We start from the raw sequence: 17,463 nt of genomic DNA, 5'->3' as shown, positions 1-17,463 counted from the left end.
GGTGCGAGGGGTTGGATGAAAACCGCTATCCATTCATGAACTAATTTCTTGCTCACCTCAACACAGGTACCCATCGTTACAGAGGAATTAAAGCCGAGCCGTTCAGATAAGGGCATTAAACCACTGTAAAGACTCAATCTTACATTGGCTCATTTAGTAATTTTACAATTTATGTGGCCGCCGGGGCAACTGAAGAATTAATTGAGGAGAACTGCAGCAATCTTGTCCGTGTAGCCCACAAAAATAAAACTGATCATTATAATGAATGTGAAATTAAAACTGACCATAATAGTCATCCAGGTTGTTATTCACTTCAGGTATGTAGCTGTGTGTGGACCATCACATACTTCCTTTAAAGCCCCTCTTCACTGAGATGCACAGGGATGACAGTCAACAATTACCTTGAATAGGTATCACTCCCCTATGTAGCACAGTACTGTGACTTGCAATTTTCCAGAGCCATTATACTCTTGGTCACAAATTAAAGGGTGATGAACGACATTAAGAAGATCCCTTAGAGGAGAGCAAGGAGGAGATAATGGAATCACCTAAATAGTTCCCCATAGTATAACAAAGAGCGAGGGGAGAGAGGACAAACATGTTGGATGTTGTCTGCTAATGAGAAGTTCGTTCTTAAGGGGGTTATATTGTGTCATTTCATGGTATTATTCATTTGCAATACTTACAAATATGTGCAGCAATTCATTTTTAAAACATAATAAAACCCAGATTCATAACGAGACCCGAGGGGTCGTTATGAAACAGGATAAATGGCTCACTGTTTTTAACTATTCTTCCTTTTCTCTGGATACAAAGGAAACTCTACTGTTTGGTGTTTCACTGCAACAGAGAAATAGTCTGATCCTTGAGAGGAGCGACTCCAAATGGAACTGATGACAACCTGAGCTCAGTTTACAGGTTGCGACGGATGTAATGGGATGCTGTCTGCTAACATACTTGGACAAACTGCTAAAAGGTTAACTGACAGTTTAATAAGTTAAATGGACCTGGAAAAAAAAGGACAGAACCATTTGGGAAGAAAGAAAACAAAAGCTTCAGTCTTATTGGGAACAGGATTTAGGTGTTTCATTCACCTCTACAGAGTATGAAAGAATATGGAGGGACTCTTTAGTAATACGTCAGTAAGATTTAGAGTTATATGATTCAGAAACTTACATGAAGCTTATATCATTCCCTCCAGACTTAAAAAATGAAGTCATGCTCCTCTGATCTCTGCTGGCATGGTTGTGAACAAGTGGGTACTTTAATTCATATACTGTGGCACTGCCCCATGGTCAGGTCCTTCTGGACAGAAGTATTTAATTCTGTATCAGTAATTATGAATATAAACCTCCCAACACGGCTTGCTGTTTCTTTTCATTCTAGGTCCAAAAAGGATGTAAAGATAGAGAGATAGCAGGCCTAGTGGTTTAGGCTGTTCAAGGAATAGTTTTGTTGAATTTGACAACTTTTTTTGTTCTCAATAGTATAGGAAAAATAAACGATGAGCTGCCGTGAAATATTACACATTCACAGTAGTACTATATTTTCCATCACACATTTTCTTTGTTTTTGAGTTGGTATCTAAGATGATTTAGAAACTTGGTTATGCACTCACTCCCTACAATCTATATTATGCTTAGTTTATCAGTTTATTGTTTTCTGAAAAGAGAGAACAAAGAAGGAAAAAAGAAAAAAGAAAAGGAACAGAAATCTTGTTTCTTGCACCTCAGTTAATGCCATCCCTTTTCAGATTAAAAAAACATCAAAGTCTTCTGGCCACATCCCAATCAGGACTCTGAAAGCACCACCATGGTTAAGTTCAGCTTTTTGGGTCAAAATGTGTAAACTCATCCATCAACTGTCTGCATAAATCCAGTCACCATTGTCACAGAACGTAGAATGTAATAAACTGAGTAAACACACTTTATGACCTCTTACATTGCAGAGGTATGTTTTCCTCCACTTTTATCTGGAATCTGGAATATATTTTCATTGCAAAATTGCAATTGTGTGTTATAGTATCTTTATCATCATACTGTCATCATCATGAAAGCATGTGAATACCACATACACAATATCACTACTCTCACAAGTGGTTTACAATAAAGATGATTCCTTTAGCACAAGCTTCAGGCCAAAGAAAAATATTTAACAAACCATGTTCATGTTCAAGCACTTTTCAATTAGGAAATAACATGCCCTTTCCTCTGGCACTCCTCTCAAGCCAAACTTCATATTTTTCTCCCCTTTAGTGGTAAGCATCTAATAATAGCAAAGTTGTCCCTCCATGTTGCATCTGCACAACTGATTTGTTTTCTGGTGTGTAAAGAGCACTGCTGCCTCACAGGGCTCTCTTTGTCTTCTCTTGTTGTTGTTCTCTTCTGTTTATACTCATTATGGTAGTTAAATAAAACATAAATAAAACTTTTAATAATTCAATTCATTCTCAACTACACTTTAGCAAAGTGACATTGTATCCTGTTGGTTTATAGGGAGTGCTTATATTCCTATTTAGCTGTATTTTTGCTGTTGAGCTGACATGTCCCCATACAAAGTAATCCATGAATCCATGTTTTCTATGAAATGCTAGTCTTCATCGGTTTCTACTGTTGCATTTGATTGGAATAGTAATTTCAAACCCTGCCTCTTAAATGTCTAAATGTGCATAGCTTGATCAAAAATATTATCTGATTAAAGCTAATCACGTCAGATCAAATTATTAGTATTAGGCATACTGTACACATATTCCTGTCTAATGATTTGGGATTACATCATACTTGCCAAGTGCAGTAAAACCTCCTTTTCCTGAGTGTTTCCTTAAAAACATGCAGACTATGTCTTTGGCTTAAATTGAAATTTTTGTAGTATCTATCTAATATTCCTTTGAAGTCTGAATCTCGAGCCCACAAGAGGGAGAAAGGGAGAAAAACACATTGAAGAGATAAACTTTTATCTGTCCTCAGGAAAGCACACAGGATCAGCTTACAGGTAATGAATAGTGCGTGCCTATGCTGCCCGCACACTCACTTTTACTTAGGACGTTTTACATTATTCCTTTTCTTATCCTTCTTTATCAACTTGGCAGAATTCTGTCAATTTTTTCCAAATCTACATCATGTCCTGTATCTGCTTTTTCATTGCTTTTCCTTTTTTCTCTTCCTGCTCCTCAAGTCATCTGCCCCTGCCGACCCCTCCCTGTCTCTCTCTGCCCTTTGTCGTCGCCATAGACACCATCGATCCAGGGTTACTGAAGGGAGTCCTTCCTAGCCTGAGCTGCATAGTCAGTCATGTGACCACTGTGCTGGCTTTGTCCCAGGGCCAGACAGCCATTATGAAGACTGACTGGTCACAGCAGCGCCCACACACTTGGCAGGCTGGCAGAGCTGCCCCCTGTTGCCTCTTTCAAACGGCCCCTTCTCTGACAGCAGAATGTCGGCGCCACCTTAATCAGTGAACTGCCCAGGTGCCTCTACGAGCTGTCCCAGAATCTGGATCGCTCTGGAGAGATTTTAAAATGAAAAGGCTGTTTACAGCGCACATGGAGCAATGATTCGGACTCCTCTGTCACTTCTCTCCTCTATTGGCAATGGATGGATGTCAGAGGCACATATGGCCAGAGAAGAGGAGGAGGAGCAGAGGAAAAAAGAGAGCGAGGGAGAGAAAAAAAGAGTGTGCGTTTATGAGACAGAGAAAAACAGACAGAGCTGGAGAACAGACTGGCTATTAGGCAAAGCCTTCTGTCATATGAAAACTCCCCCTCCCCTGCATCCAATCCCTGTCATCCAAGCCCTCAGTGTGAAGGACACCCAGACAGACAGCCCAGAAAACCTGGGATCCAGACTGTCACAACTTTCATCTCACTTGATAAAAGTCTTATATGCCTCATCTGCCCCTCCCCATTTTTCCTTTGCAGAATGTTAAATATGCTGTGGAATAAAAAGACTTTCCTCAGGGTGTAGCAAAAACGTCTTTCTCTTGCAACAAACAAAAAAAATAACAGCTGTGATCTTGACAACAAAACCAACGTAAAAGAAAAGTCCTACATGTGAATTTCATGATATAATGAAAACATATAAGTATCTGACTTTACATGCAAGTCTGCACAGAGACTAGTTTGGTGTTTATTAGTCTGAACTGGAGTTTTTGTTAGTGCTGCAGCGGCATAGTTAGATGCAGGATTGCAACATAGTGAAATACTGACATGGGGTTTGACAGCTCCCCAGTGCTGCCTAACTAATAAACTTTTATGTGTACTAATGCATCCTGTAAAACATCACTCATAAAGACTGCCTTCTCCAGAGGATGACATGCCCCTATTGGATATTTCATCATCAGGAAACTCGAAGCAATTTCATGGTTAAAAAAAAAAACAAAAGAAAAAAACGATATGCCTGTACATCCTAGGAAATTGCATTTTTATCTGCAATCACACGTGATTTCAGTTTAAAAACATGTGAGCAAGATTCACAAAGATCAAACGCAATGATATTTAATGGTTTATAAAAAATAATAAACAGAGAAATTATCTTGCTCAACAGGGAAACCCAAAAGTGCAAACGGGACCTCCATCAGAAAAAGCAATTAATTTTTCCTTCCCATCCCTCCCTTCACAGAACATCGCTGGATTAAGGTGATTTTGTAAAGTGCATGCTAAATCTCCCATTAGAATCCTGGGGTAGTTATGAATCCCAACCATCTCCCCATTCCTCTCTAGCCAATACTATAAATCTACATGGTGACAGGGCTTGTCGTGGGGGCTGCTGAATTAAACATGCCAACCTTCGCAACACTCCTCCCTCCCCTCACTGGCAGAATAACTGAGCAGAGGGATGGACTGTGGACTGGAAAAGAGAGAGAGAGTGCCCTGACAACCGCCCGCTGAGCCGTCAAACATGCTGTGACGTTGCTGTGTCCAAATGTGGAAGATGCGGAAAGGGAGACGTTTGCCAATAGTGTGTGTTTGTGTTTGTGTGTGTGTGTGTGTGTGTGTGTGTGCGTGCTTGTGCTGTCTCTGTGTTGACAGTTCATACCTACGGTCAGAGATTTGATAAGGCACTGATTCATTGTCCTGTGGTTCAGCCTGCCACTGTCCTCTTCCTACATCTCCACCAAGCTGAGATCAGACCTGTAATTCTAACCCAAGGCTAACACACCGTAATGTGCATGTGTGTGTGAGTGTGGTTAAAGGGGACATAGCAGGTGAGACAGTGTGTCAGCATCTTCCTGTCTGTGTAAAGAGACAGTTGCCTTGTCCTCTCCGTTTTCTGCTAATTACCCTAAGTGTGTATGTGTGTGTGAGTGTGTGTCATGTTTATTTGTGGTATTAGAATGAATAATGAATGTTTATACACAGTGTGACATTTTTTGAGCGCTTTACTTGCTTGTATGCAAGCATTGCATGCATGATAGGGTGCAATGCGAAGTCTGTACGGATCCAGTATGACAATCTGCCTTGTGGATAGAACACTGAGAGAGAGGAACAGTGTGTATGTGAAAGAAAGACTGAGGAAATGGGAGAGAGAAAATATGCAAAGAGCTTCAAAAGAACTTATTTTCTCTGTTTGTAAATGGGTATTATTCCCTTACATGAAACCAGACAGGAGAGAAGGAAGCTCTAATTGCTTTGTCCTGGTTCTGTATGTTATGTCAGCCACACAACCGGGACAAATCATGTTATTCTCTAATGCAAACAAAACTTACAAGAGCCAGTAGATTGTCTACAGCCAGCAGACCGTTTAGCAACTGGTTGATTGGCAGTTTCCCAAAGTGATGATTTGAGCCAACAAGATTGACATTACAGTCCAGCTGTTAAACATTCAGATCAGGTGAGATGTTCAAAATTACTTAAAAATGCAGCGACTGTATAGACAATTCAAATAAGAATATAGCTGCCTCAATTGGAAAATCACCATCCCTGCTAATGTCATAGCTATTTTTAGCCAGGCTAATGACATGTCTCTGGGGAGGCAATGTCTGTATGTTGGTCATTCCACTACTTGGTCCAGGCTGAAATACTTCAACAAATATTGGAAGGACTGTCATAAATGTTCTTTTCAGACAAACATGATACCTAGACATGAATCCAACTGACTTCATTGACCTCATAACGTTTCCTGTAGGTTGGCATTTTGTGGTTTATGGTCGAACATGTTAACTATTGGATGGATTGCCGGATGACCATGAAGCACAGAGGATGAATCTTTCTCATTTATGGTGATTTACGGTGTATCCTAATGATTATAGTAAGCTCCTGTCTTTTCATCCAGTGCCACCATGAAGTTGATGACTGTGGTTTTGAGTGAAATGTCTCAGATAGTTAATACCAAATATCAATAGCAAAATGTTGCCACAGTCATTTTTGATTTGGTAAATAAATGATATATTTTCAGGAAAGAAAGTGTGTGTTTGTCTTATTTTGCTGTGCAATCAGCTCTAAGGTGTCAAACCCAGGTATTCCAGTCACCTGCCTATTGCGAAAAGTGAGTTGTACTTATTATTCAATATCTATAAGAAACATCTCTTCAACCGTACATTGACATACTCTTAGAATGTACATAGATTTGTATTGCTGATTGAAATTTAAGCATTTTAGACGTGCATTTACTCTTATTTTACAATCATGTTACAGACATTATATAACATAGATGGTGTTTTTCATTGTGTGTGACTGACTTTAAAATGTTACTCAATCTATAAGAACTGGAAGCAGAAGGTCATTTTAACTCTGCTGTAGCAGGGCTGTATCCCGTCAGATGTGTTTTGCTGTGGTGATAAAATATCGCAACATCTGCACCGTCGGAGCTCCTGCTGTCTGCTAACTTTCTTCCTCACTGCACTTCCTCAATCACTTTTCTCTCACTTCTTCTTATCGTGTCGCTTTCTTCTTTTCAAATAATTGCCTGAGACTACAAATACACACTCATGGCAAACACACAACAGCATGTATGCACTCCGCAGAGAAATGTCTGTTTTCAGGGGGAGAAAGTGAGCTGTAATTAACACATTTGGATTTATTTTTTATTTCTCATACTACTTCCTCACAGCCTTCCCTCTTGACAGAACACACAAGCCACTGAAGATTCCACAACAATGTGATTATTAGATGGGACAGCTAGAGAAGTCTGGGTGGGTAACTTAATGAGTAGGTGCACGGAGTAAGAATTAACAAGACAGGCTGGAAGAAATGAGTGCAGCTCATAGAAAGGCTGCTCTGTATTCATAAATAATGAAGTAGATAATAACACATCAACACGTTTTACGATGTGACATAAATCTGACGTGTTCCGCCTCAATTTACAGTCACAGAGACAGTAAAGGAACGGCACTACTGGAAAAAAAAAAAAAGAAAGAAAAAAAAAGGTATGGTATCTCAGTCTAAGGGACGCAGTATGATGTTCAACAGCACAAGGTTATCGGGAAGGGTATTTGCTAAAGCAGATATAACAAAATATGGACCACTACAAGAGATAAAATGCTCATACCAAGAAGCTTGGTGAAGTCTGCTGTCAGAGACTAACCTATTGTTGCTGTCTTGTGCACTACAGCCTTCTGAAATATTATTTGCCTTGCTCTTTTTCATTTTTTATGCCTTTCCCTTCTGTATTACCAGCCTGCCCAGAAAGCTTACTGTACTCACCCCCTTTCCACCCTTGCCCCTCCCCCTTTTTCTCCCTTCCTCTTCAGCAGTCATCCCACATCTTCCTTGTTGGAGTGGAAATATATCTCTACAGGCAACACCTTATGCACATCTCCCCTCAGTCTAGATACACCATACCTGTACTTGACTTTAGTCTTCTTACATGCACCACTACAAATACTTTATTTGCCTTTATCATTTGTCTTTATCATTTTCTTTCCAAGCATCACTTTGTTCCTTGTATGTCTTTATTACTAGGCTGCTTAGAATAATGTTAACAGACAAGTGTCTTCTATTTTAACTTGTCCCTCCGGATATGAACATCAGCCTGATGTGTGAAATATGAATTGCAAAAGGTTCTCGATCCCACTACTTTGTGTTAAATTTAGCCTTTTTTTCATACTTTAAGGCGAAGTTCAACAAATATGAATATTTAAAGAGTCCTGTGGTGCTCCTTGTTAAATTGTTAAATCCGTCTTTCTTACCGGCTTTTCAATGTCAGCAGAACAAAACTGACAATCATTCCTCTTCTTGAGATATAAAGTGGCTGTGCTGACACTGATCTCTGAGGAAAAGGACTTCAGCACATGTAACACATGAGCGTGCACACAATATAAAACCAGTGTAAGTACAAACACACCTTTCTAAACACACACATGCACACATGAGCCAGTGAAAAGGCAAGAAAAGGTATGTGGAAGAGAGATGTATTTTACACACATGGATTAACAATCCATTATTCATGGACACTATAGGCTCATTGCATCAACATAAACACGGCAATAACCCAATTTTGCTTCACTATAGCCTCAGCTGGATCGCACACACTTAACACAGACTCTTTGCTCCCTGGGATCACAAAGAAAAACACACAGCACTCAGCACAGCTCCTATCTATCCACAAGGCAGATCAATACAAGAAGCACTCTTAAAGCTCTGGTCAAAAGCTCTACACACTGTGTCCCTGGCCCAAGACTATAGGAACCGAAACACTACAGAATTCAGCTGCAGTGCCACTATAACTGTGGTGAGAATCAAAATCCTGGAGTATATCAAACTTTTCAGGTGGCAATCCCCACTGCAGTCAAATCCAATATCAAAAGCAGTTCCTGTTTGAAAATACATTTATACCTGTCACGTCTGTTTTACAAAAATACATCCATACCTGTCTGGTCTCTTTTGCATTTTGACAGGGGGTATAGTCATGATTAATATTCTCCAGTTTAACAGGTATTCAATTAGACAGCCTCTATACCCCAACTTGCTCTTTGAACCTTCCTATTGCATTGGAGGGCTTGGAAGGATTCTGAAGGCTCCCATATGCAAAATTAAAATAAATGGAGAGTGAAAAAGCAACTCCAACTCTAAATCTAAGCAGGAGTTTTTTGTAGGAACATTTGTATTCAGGAAAAGTTTCAAGAAAAACAAAACTGCCATTAGTCATCACAAATGACAAACTTACAAAAGCACAAACAAAATCTTTTTTCTACTTATTTTCTCCCTCTAACACTTCTGCACACACTCCTCCGAAAACTGTCTTTGATGTAAGTTATGCTACTGCTGACAATATCTATGAAACACACATGCATGTGGACACACACACAGAGTTTGGCCAGCTATAGTTGTTAGGACTTCTGTTCATTTTGAACTGCCTACCCCTAACCCAAATCCAAACCCTAACCGCATTAACCATAACCAATACATGGATAAATGATGTTGCCTCATAAGGGTCAGGCTTTGGTTTCTATATGGACTACTGGTTCTGGAATGGCTGTTGTTTACATCAGAAAAGGTCCCAATGAGATACAAACACACATATATGCACACACACACATACACACACACATACACACAAAAAAAAGGAATGAATGACATCTTAAAAAACTAAAGTAACACTGTGCATGTGGAATGAATTATGCATACTTATAGTCTCTTATCATCTAAATGCATGTCTCTCTATTTGTCAGTTGGGTTTATATGTGCTTTGAATTCATTGGGGACCTCAGATCCACCCCTGTGGAATGGTGATGGCCAAGAGAGAGAAGAAACAAGAACACAGACACAGAGATGATGCAGAGAGAGAAATAAAAAGAGGGAGAGAGAGAGAGAGAGAGAGAGAGAAAATTAATGTCGTTGTAACAAGCAGCTGGGTCTCATGCACAGGAAAACAGACACAGATGCATCCAGCTGAAACATTTTAAATTATTAAATGAGGGCATGTTGACACAAACACACACACATGCACACAAACACAGTGGCATAAGGGCAAGAGGGCCTGTAGTGGCTCCTTTTGTAGCAGTCAATGTAAATTTTTCATTAGAGGAAATGCAGCTTCCTCTCTCCATGCTCCTCTCAGCTCTGTCCTGTGTCCTCTGGCCACGCTCCCCTGACACCTCTCTGCTTCACTCAGCCCATCTATTTGACCCAGTGAAGGGCAGGCAGCTCAGACCGACTGATAAGCTGTGTCCCAGAGTACCCACTTCACTTCCCTGTCAGCCCGCTCTTCATTGGTTTGTGAGTTCATGTGAATGTAGACCATGATCGAGGACAGTCTAAAGCCTTCACTCAGTGCGACATTGTGGACAATTTGGCAATTGCCTCCTCTGACAATGAGCACACAATAATGGCAGATTACAAGAAGGGTTTTGGAAAAATTCAGAATTGGGGATATACGGGTACAGGACGCCCACGACAAGTGTGCACGACACTACATCCAGATCAGATGCACAATAACGATGAGCAAATTTAACACTAGAAATAGGGACCAGAACTTAAGAGCAGCAAAACCTGTTGGGTCACAAAGACAGAGAAAGACGACAATTTGTGAGACATGATATTTGAGTGTCGGTTCCCATCTCCAGTATTGAGATTATTGTGGTGTAATCCCCCATTTATACAGTTAGATCACAGTGACGGATTATTGGATGTGGAACATTACAAATTTTGAAATTGGAAATGATGTGAGATGCAGCTTGAGAGTACAACGTTAACATAGAAAAATGTATTTCCTTTTCAATTAAGAAGTACGGTGTTAGTTTAAAGCCACCAGTGAAGCACTAGATCGTACCATTCTCACACTCACCATCTATGTGAGTGTGTGTGTGTTTGTGTGTGGTGATACATAAAAAAGGTAAAACTGACAGGGATGCACTCTCTGACAGTAAGTTTCCAATTGAATGAACTATCAATACCAATAACATATGTGCATGTATAAATATAAACTGATCAACTGTGGTTACATTTGATTAACACTACATCATTACTGTGTTGTGTTAAGTGTGTAGAAAGCAGACAGCACATCACACACACACACAGGTATAAATTACTGTTGTAAACCTTCAGTATGTGTGTGCATGTAAAAGTGAAAAGGGAAGGAAATAAAGAGAGAATCTGCTTCCAGTTGTGTGTGTGTGTGTGTGTGTGTGTGTGTTCTGGGCCATGCATATGTGATAAAATGAACCAAACAGAGGACAGGAGCTCCTGAGATACGGTGGAGACGTGAGTGATTGGAGCAATGAATGGGGGGACCTCGCATTTTAATTAGAAGTGCTACACTCCCCAGTGGGTTTTACCATTTTAGTGTGATTACACCGTGTGATTTATATGCTCGGAAGTCCGCCATCGCTCTTGCCAGGCAAATTTGCCACATGTCGCATAGCTTTAACTTTTCTGGGTTCAGATGGATTATTTTTCCCCTTTTAAAGATTTACTGATCATTAAGAGGTTTAAACTGATCCTGAGCTTGAAGACAAAAACACATCAGATGAAGTTACTGAGTTTTATGGTGTTTTTGTTATTTGTTTAGAGAACCAGAAACAGTTACTGTCACCTGATGGTTTCACTTCCCTTGCATCATACTTGCTTTTGCCCATTTCCTTTATGTGTATGAATTTTGCAGTTTTTCAATCATTCTAGTCTGTATCTGTCATTCACTTTCTTTTCCTTCCTTCTGGGTGACAGTAAGCTCTGGGGTTTTACAAACATATAGTTCTTATTTCATCCCTCTTCTGTTTTAATAATTTGTAGCTGCAAATAAAATACATCTCATGCAGTTTTCAAAGGAAGTACTTTTCTTTGGCAGGTATGAATTGCCTGATATAAAGAGCTTTCTAAACCACTGTATACATATAACAATCCATACTGCTCAGTATAGCTTTCCAAAAGGTGAAGATGACACAGTGTGCTTATGGATGCAAGAACAGCACATGGAACAGATGGAGAAAGTTGCTTCAAGTAAGTTGTTACTATTAGATGCAAGTGTTTGTGCATTTCCTTTCAAATCTGCAATAGAAAATAAAGTCATATCATGACTTAACTGCATGGAGAACCCAGCTAAACTATGACAACTAACAAGTGTTGGAGATTTTTTTTTCTATTTTGAAATGTCTCTTCTTTAAGGGTTCTCATCTTCACTGCTATCCTTTATGTGGTCAGAATGAGACAAGGGAATGCTCTTTGTCGGAGGCAAAGAAAACGAGTTGCCTCCCAGAGAGAGAAAACTTTAAGATGACACTGTTTCCAAAAATACTAAGAATTTCCTCTCCTGCTTTTATTGGTGGATATGAGGCTCCGTCAATCTTGACTATTTAACTGCACTTATATTAAGAATTTAAAATAGGAAAAGATTGGCATGGTGTGAGGATTTAAATTCAGTAATTTCCACTGAGTACTGGCAGAAGATTTGCTTAAAATCTCAAACACAAACAATAAATACCCTTTTTAAACTACTTCAGTACAAGTGGACAATGAGAATATACGTAACACCAACTCAGCTAGATAAATTCAACCCCAATAACCCTGACATGTGCTACAAGTGTGGTAGAGAGGGCACACTATACCATTGCCTATGGGACTGCACACTGATTCAGGCCTTTTGGAGTGAGGTGATGGATTTGATTTTGCAGGTTACAGGTGTAAAACTAATATTAGACCCCAAACTGTATCCTTGGTATTTTTCTGATAAACCATAACCTTAGCAAGGCAAATAAATCTGATTATTTTCGGCATGCTACAAGCCAAATACACTATAGCCAAATCATGGAAATCCACTACTAAACCAAGTATTAGTGTCTGGCTTGCAGGACTATCAGATTTGCTGGCACTGGAAAAACTCACCTTCACGTTAAAGGGTAAATATCTCATTTCTGACAGTATGTGGAGATCTTTTATGGTGTTCTTAGAGGGGAGGAAAGCATTGGAGGCATGTTCCCCCTGTATGTAAACCATCAACAAACGAAATGACCATGTACAGTATTTATTATACGTCTTTTTATTTTTTATATGAAATGCTTTTCTCTAAGGGAGTTGACGGATTAATTACGTTTTGGACTGTGAAAAATAACACATGCTACTGCCCTGTGATGTTTCTCTCATTTAAGATGAGCCTTATTGTAATAGTTTTGTTTTGCACTTGTATTATAACTTGTTGTAGTGTGAATATTTATTCCGAAAATTAATAAACATAATTGTTGAAAAAAAAAAAAAATTTAAAACACCCCTACTAGTGATAGAGAAAAAGACAAAACCCTCAGGTTTTGATTTTCTGACTATTCCAGCAATACCATGCATTCATTACAACCTCTGTGTTTAGGGCTATGGTATAAATATGGGTTCCCATGACATGAATGAGCTTCTGTTAGACAGAATCTGACAAAAATCCTTATACCTCATTATGTAAATAGAAAATGTATTCTGGGCAACATCACAATGCCTCCAAAACATATTTGCCATTTATAAACATAATTTCTGTGTGACAGGGTTGATATATTAGCCACATTGTCACTTCCTTGTTGGCAAATTGGACTTTGCCACATAGGGTGATTGCCAATTTCCATGTGCTGGCTTGCTATTGCTGTGTGACAGGAGAGAATTGCTATTAGTTTCTGATGTTTTTTGGAATATGTCCCTAAGAAAACAATCTGAGGTGCTCTGTACTGGCTGCCTTTGCAAGTCAGGGAGTGATGGCATACTGTGAACCATTAATGATTGATACTCCTATCATTAAAATCCTAGGATGCTCCAATGACTCCCTCTTAGTGGCTAGACAGTCAAAAAACTAAAAAACTAAAAATACATTCCCAGTCCCAACAGAACCGCAAATTTAGATCTAGAGAGTGGAATCCTTAGAGTACTTTGCCTCTTATTGACTGTCTCACAATCTTTGTATCTGTTTCCCTCTTATGCACAGTATCTCAGGGGAGAACATAAAGTGGCTTTCTAGATTGAAAGCATTACTGCAGCAATAAGCCCCTTTCCCCCATCCTTCCTTTGTGCTGATGTGTGTGTAGTCTGCAAAATGTGAAAAAAAAAAGAATGGTGTGTCAGTGCTTTGAGAAAGGTAAAGTACGTATGCATGTGCTCTTGGTATGAAAGAGAAACAGAATATCATTATTGTAATTTAAAAATTTAATTTAGGCATTTAATTATTTACCTTTAAATTCAATGTTCATAGCAGGCACACTACGTGTCATAATATGCCATAATATACTAGCATATCTAATAAGTTCACGCATTTAGGCACATTATATTATGCATGAACAATAGAAAGTGCAAAGATGTTGCAACAGCTAGATTAGATTCAGATGATTAATATTCTGATTTGCCTATTAGGAGCGTTCATACTGTACATGCAGATGTACACAGACAGATACTACAAATACTGTACACTTACACAAAAGCCAACCACATGCATAACCATATGTGCAAAGTCAGGGGACAGGGGCTGCAAGGGAGGTGTGGCGCTTAAAGCAGGGGAATGAAAGTGAAATGCCTGCATTAGAGACAGCAGTGCTTAGAGGTGGTTGGGCTGAGGAGAGTAAAGGAAGATTTATATTCAGAGGAGGACAAATATTGGAAGGCATGGAGAACCTATGTTAAGAGGCCTGGGGAGACGTAATAAGGCGTGGAGTGGTGAGGTGAAGAGGAGGTCCGGGAAAGATGCATGTGGGTGCAGGATTGTGGTCCTGTGGGGATGTTCCGTCTACGGCAGCGATATGGGGCTCAGACAGCGGATTAGTGTTTCTGCTCTATAATCAATTTGCTGTCTGGATCCCATTGCACATAACCCTAAACATCCACTCCATGCTTGATCCTGCAGAATCTCCCCCTTCTGTTCCTTCTTTCTTCCTCCCCTAGTTTCATGTCATTCCTTTTTCTCCTGTTCAACCTTTTTGTTTTACCTTCAAACTCAAACATGAAGCTTTCCAAACCTCCCCTCCTCTGCGTATTCCTTTCTGAAATATGAGGCATTTTCAGCTAACCAAAAAAAGATTCTGCACTCATTGCATTTTAGGGCAATATGGGGATCTTTGAGAGTAATTATATCCATGTGAGTGTCTGTCTGTGTGTGTGTGTATGTGCAGAGATGTCTAGGTTAACCTTGAACAAGGGCAAACTCTTAGTTCCATCTCACCCTTGGGTCCAAGCTTACTGCCATCTGCTCCAGAGCTTACAGGTCATAAAACTGGCTGACCAATCAATAACATATTGCATGTTGGCACTGTGCTCATGACTTTCTTTACACATTACACTACAGAGAGAAAATACAGTACATTTCCCCGAAGCAGGCTGCACCATAATATCAAAAGTACAAAGTGAAATTAAAAATTCAATTTCTGTTTCTTAGACTTCGAAAGCACAAGCAAAGCGAGCGTGTTGTCAATCAAAAGTGTATTTTTTTGTGGCACACGGGACTATTTTTGTATTCTGCCTTCATTTTAAATCAAATCTCAAAGAAAATAAGGTTTTCTCTAAGGACAGATGTACTGGCATTTGATGAAGGTGTCTGAGTCTGTGTATGTGTGTCTGTAGAGGAGAGGAGTACTTTGAGATGAAAGCCCAGAGAGACAGCCAGCAGGGGAGGTAGGCACAGCGGGTGAGCGCTCTTTTTCTGGGTGAAAGAGGCAGAGAGGTTTTCGAGTCAACAGATCAACAAGTGACACTGGGGGAGGACTACCCATTTCAGATTGTCTGACACAGACAGAGATAAAGGGGAAAGATGTTACTCTAGGCAAAAAACGACGCAAACAAACTGTAATAGCAGCTGGAAAATAATACGGCTGCATCTGTCCGGACCAGTGTCTAACTCTCCCTCACACACGCCTGAAGGCACACATAATCAGTTTGGAGATAGAACAAATGTAAATACTATGCTGTATCACAAGGCGAGACTTGAGTCCACTAATCACACAGCAGCTTGCCTTGACACAAGGGCGCGCATATAGAGTATGTGGGCCTGTCAGCCAATGTCCAGGGTCCTCTTATTGGACTAGGCAGATTGTCACCTCTTCAGATTCCAACGGGCGCACACAGATGAGAGCTATTAATTGCCTTGCTGGGGAACCAATGTGACTCGCATGTGACCTGGTTTTGAGGCACTGGGAGGATTGATGTGCATAGGTGTCCCTGTCTCTGTAGTGAGTATGTAAGTTGTTTTTAGAGAGTCAGTGAAAGGTGGGAGTGTAACAGGGACCAAGACTTGTGTGTTATTATGCAAGATGAATGCTCGACAGTCTCATGCTAGTTGATGGCAGAAGGACCTGAATGAAGAGAGTTTGAAGGGTCCTTAGTCAGCGCTATAAAAAGGTGAACATGAATCACACTGGCAGTCTTACCTTGGCCTGGCCTCAATGTCGTGCTGAAAACAATGAGAAAGAAAGAGAGAGAGAAAGAGAGAGAGGGAGAGAGAGAGAGAGAGAGAGAGGGAGAGAGAGAGAGAGAAAGAATAAAACATTTAAAATCTTAGCACAGGTGTTGGAAATAACAAATAAAAGGTAAACAACATAATTTACATCAAGTTGGTCCACAGCTGGTGTGGCTCTAAATCTGACCAATTAATTTTCTCTTTCATCCACCAGTTGTGCTTCATGTATATTCATGCGCTTTTAAAGGTACAGTCTGGAACAAAGCGCTGAGCGAGCTGCAAACATTATTCACATGCAGACTTTTCTGTTTCTTTTTAACCGGGGCTTAAAAGATTTTTCAAAGTCAAAATGATTTGTTGACTGCCAGTATGTGACAGAAACACTGCAAGCAAGAGCAGTATTCATTTGCAGCTAAATGCAATGTGCAATATCGAGTCACATTTCAAATTCTGTCAATTCCTGGAGGATAAAGACATTATTTCACAAGGCTTACCCATAAAATTCAAATTCACACATAGAACTGTATATTCAGTATTTAGCATGCCAAACACACAGCCAGAGTATGCACCGCACCACACTTAAGGTTGCCGTCATGTACAGCCAAACTTCTTGGCACACGATTGTTGATCTCAGTTGGTGTATTTTCAGTCAAGAGGACCTTGAGCACAATATGGCTTTTTTATGTTACCTTATAATATTCTGCCCAGCATTGATTGTACTGTAGCACTGGACCTTGACTACCAGCACTAAAATGGCCACGCCAGAAAGGGATTTTGACACTGTGTAAGTAACAGCGTCTCCAAGGCAATGTCTACTTGGCAGCACAGCAGATGAGAGGAGAGCTGTTTGAGTGGAGGCTGTGGAGCAGTGACTGGCTGTCTGCCTCACTAAGATTTGGCTCTAAATTTGAGTAGCTCCAGATTTGGACAAATACTGAGATTCAAATATTTGAACTGAGTGAGATTTCTCTTGGTTTTACTTATCAAACACTTCAACAGACTCAAAAGTCAATTTGTGAAATCGGAGTGCAAAACTGATGTTCACCAAAGAAGCTCTTGACTGGTTGCTATAAGGCTGCCTTATTTCTGTTTCTCCAATTCTTGGTTAGATGACTGACTAGCATGTTTTACAACACCTCAAGGGAAGAAGAAATATAAAAACTCCCCAGTCAAAGTCTGATTT

At 40.0% G+C, this 17,463-nt stretch overlaps 1 protein-coding gene across 3 annotated transcripts in view; it reads right to left on the bottom strand.

The window, feature by feature from the left end:
* trim44 (tripartite motif containing 44) overlaps window positions 1–17,463 on the bottom strand; it is a 48,693-nt gene that overhangs the window by 11,335 nt on the left and 19,895 nt on the right. For all 3 annotated transcript variants that reach the window (XM_053318567.1, XM_053318566.1, XM_053318564.1), the window contains exon 5: window positions 16,252–16,274. In XM_053318567.1, coding sequence (XP_053174542.1) covers window positions 16,252–16,274 — 23 coding nt within the window. The remainder of the gene's footprint in view (window positions 1–16,251; window positions 16,275–17,463) is intronic.

The sequence above is a fragment of the Scomber japonicus genome, chromosome 5, assembly GCF_027409825.1.
Source record: "Scomber japonicus isolate fScoJap1 chromosome 5, fScoJap1.pri, whole genome shotgun sequence".
Taxonomy (NCBI): domain Eukaryota; kingdom Metazoa; phylum Chordata; class Actinopteri; order Scombriformes; family Scombridae; genus Scomber; species Scomber japonicus.
The sequence above is the reverse complement of the archived record's forward strand: the minus strand, read 5'-3'. Positions and strand labels throughout refer to the sequence as shown.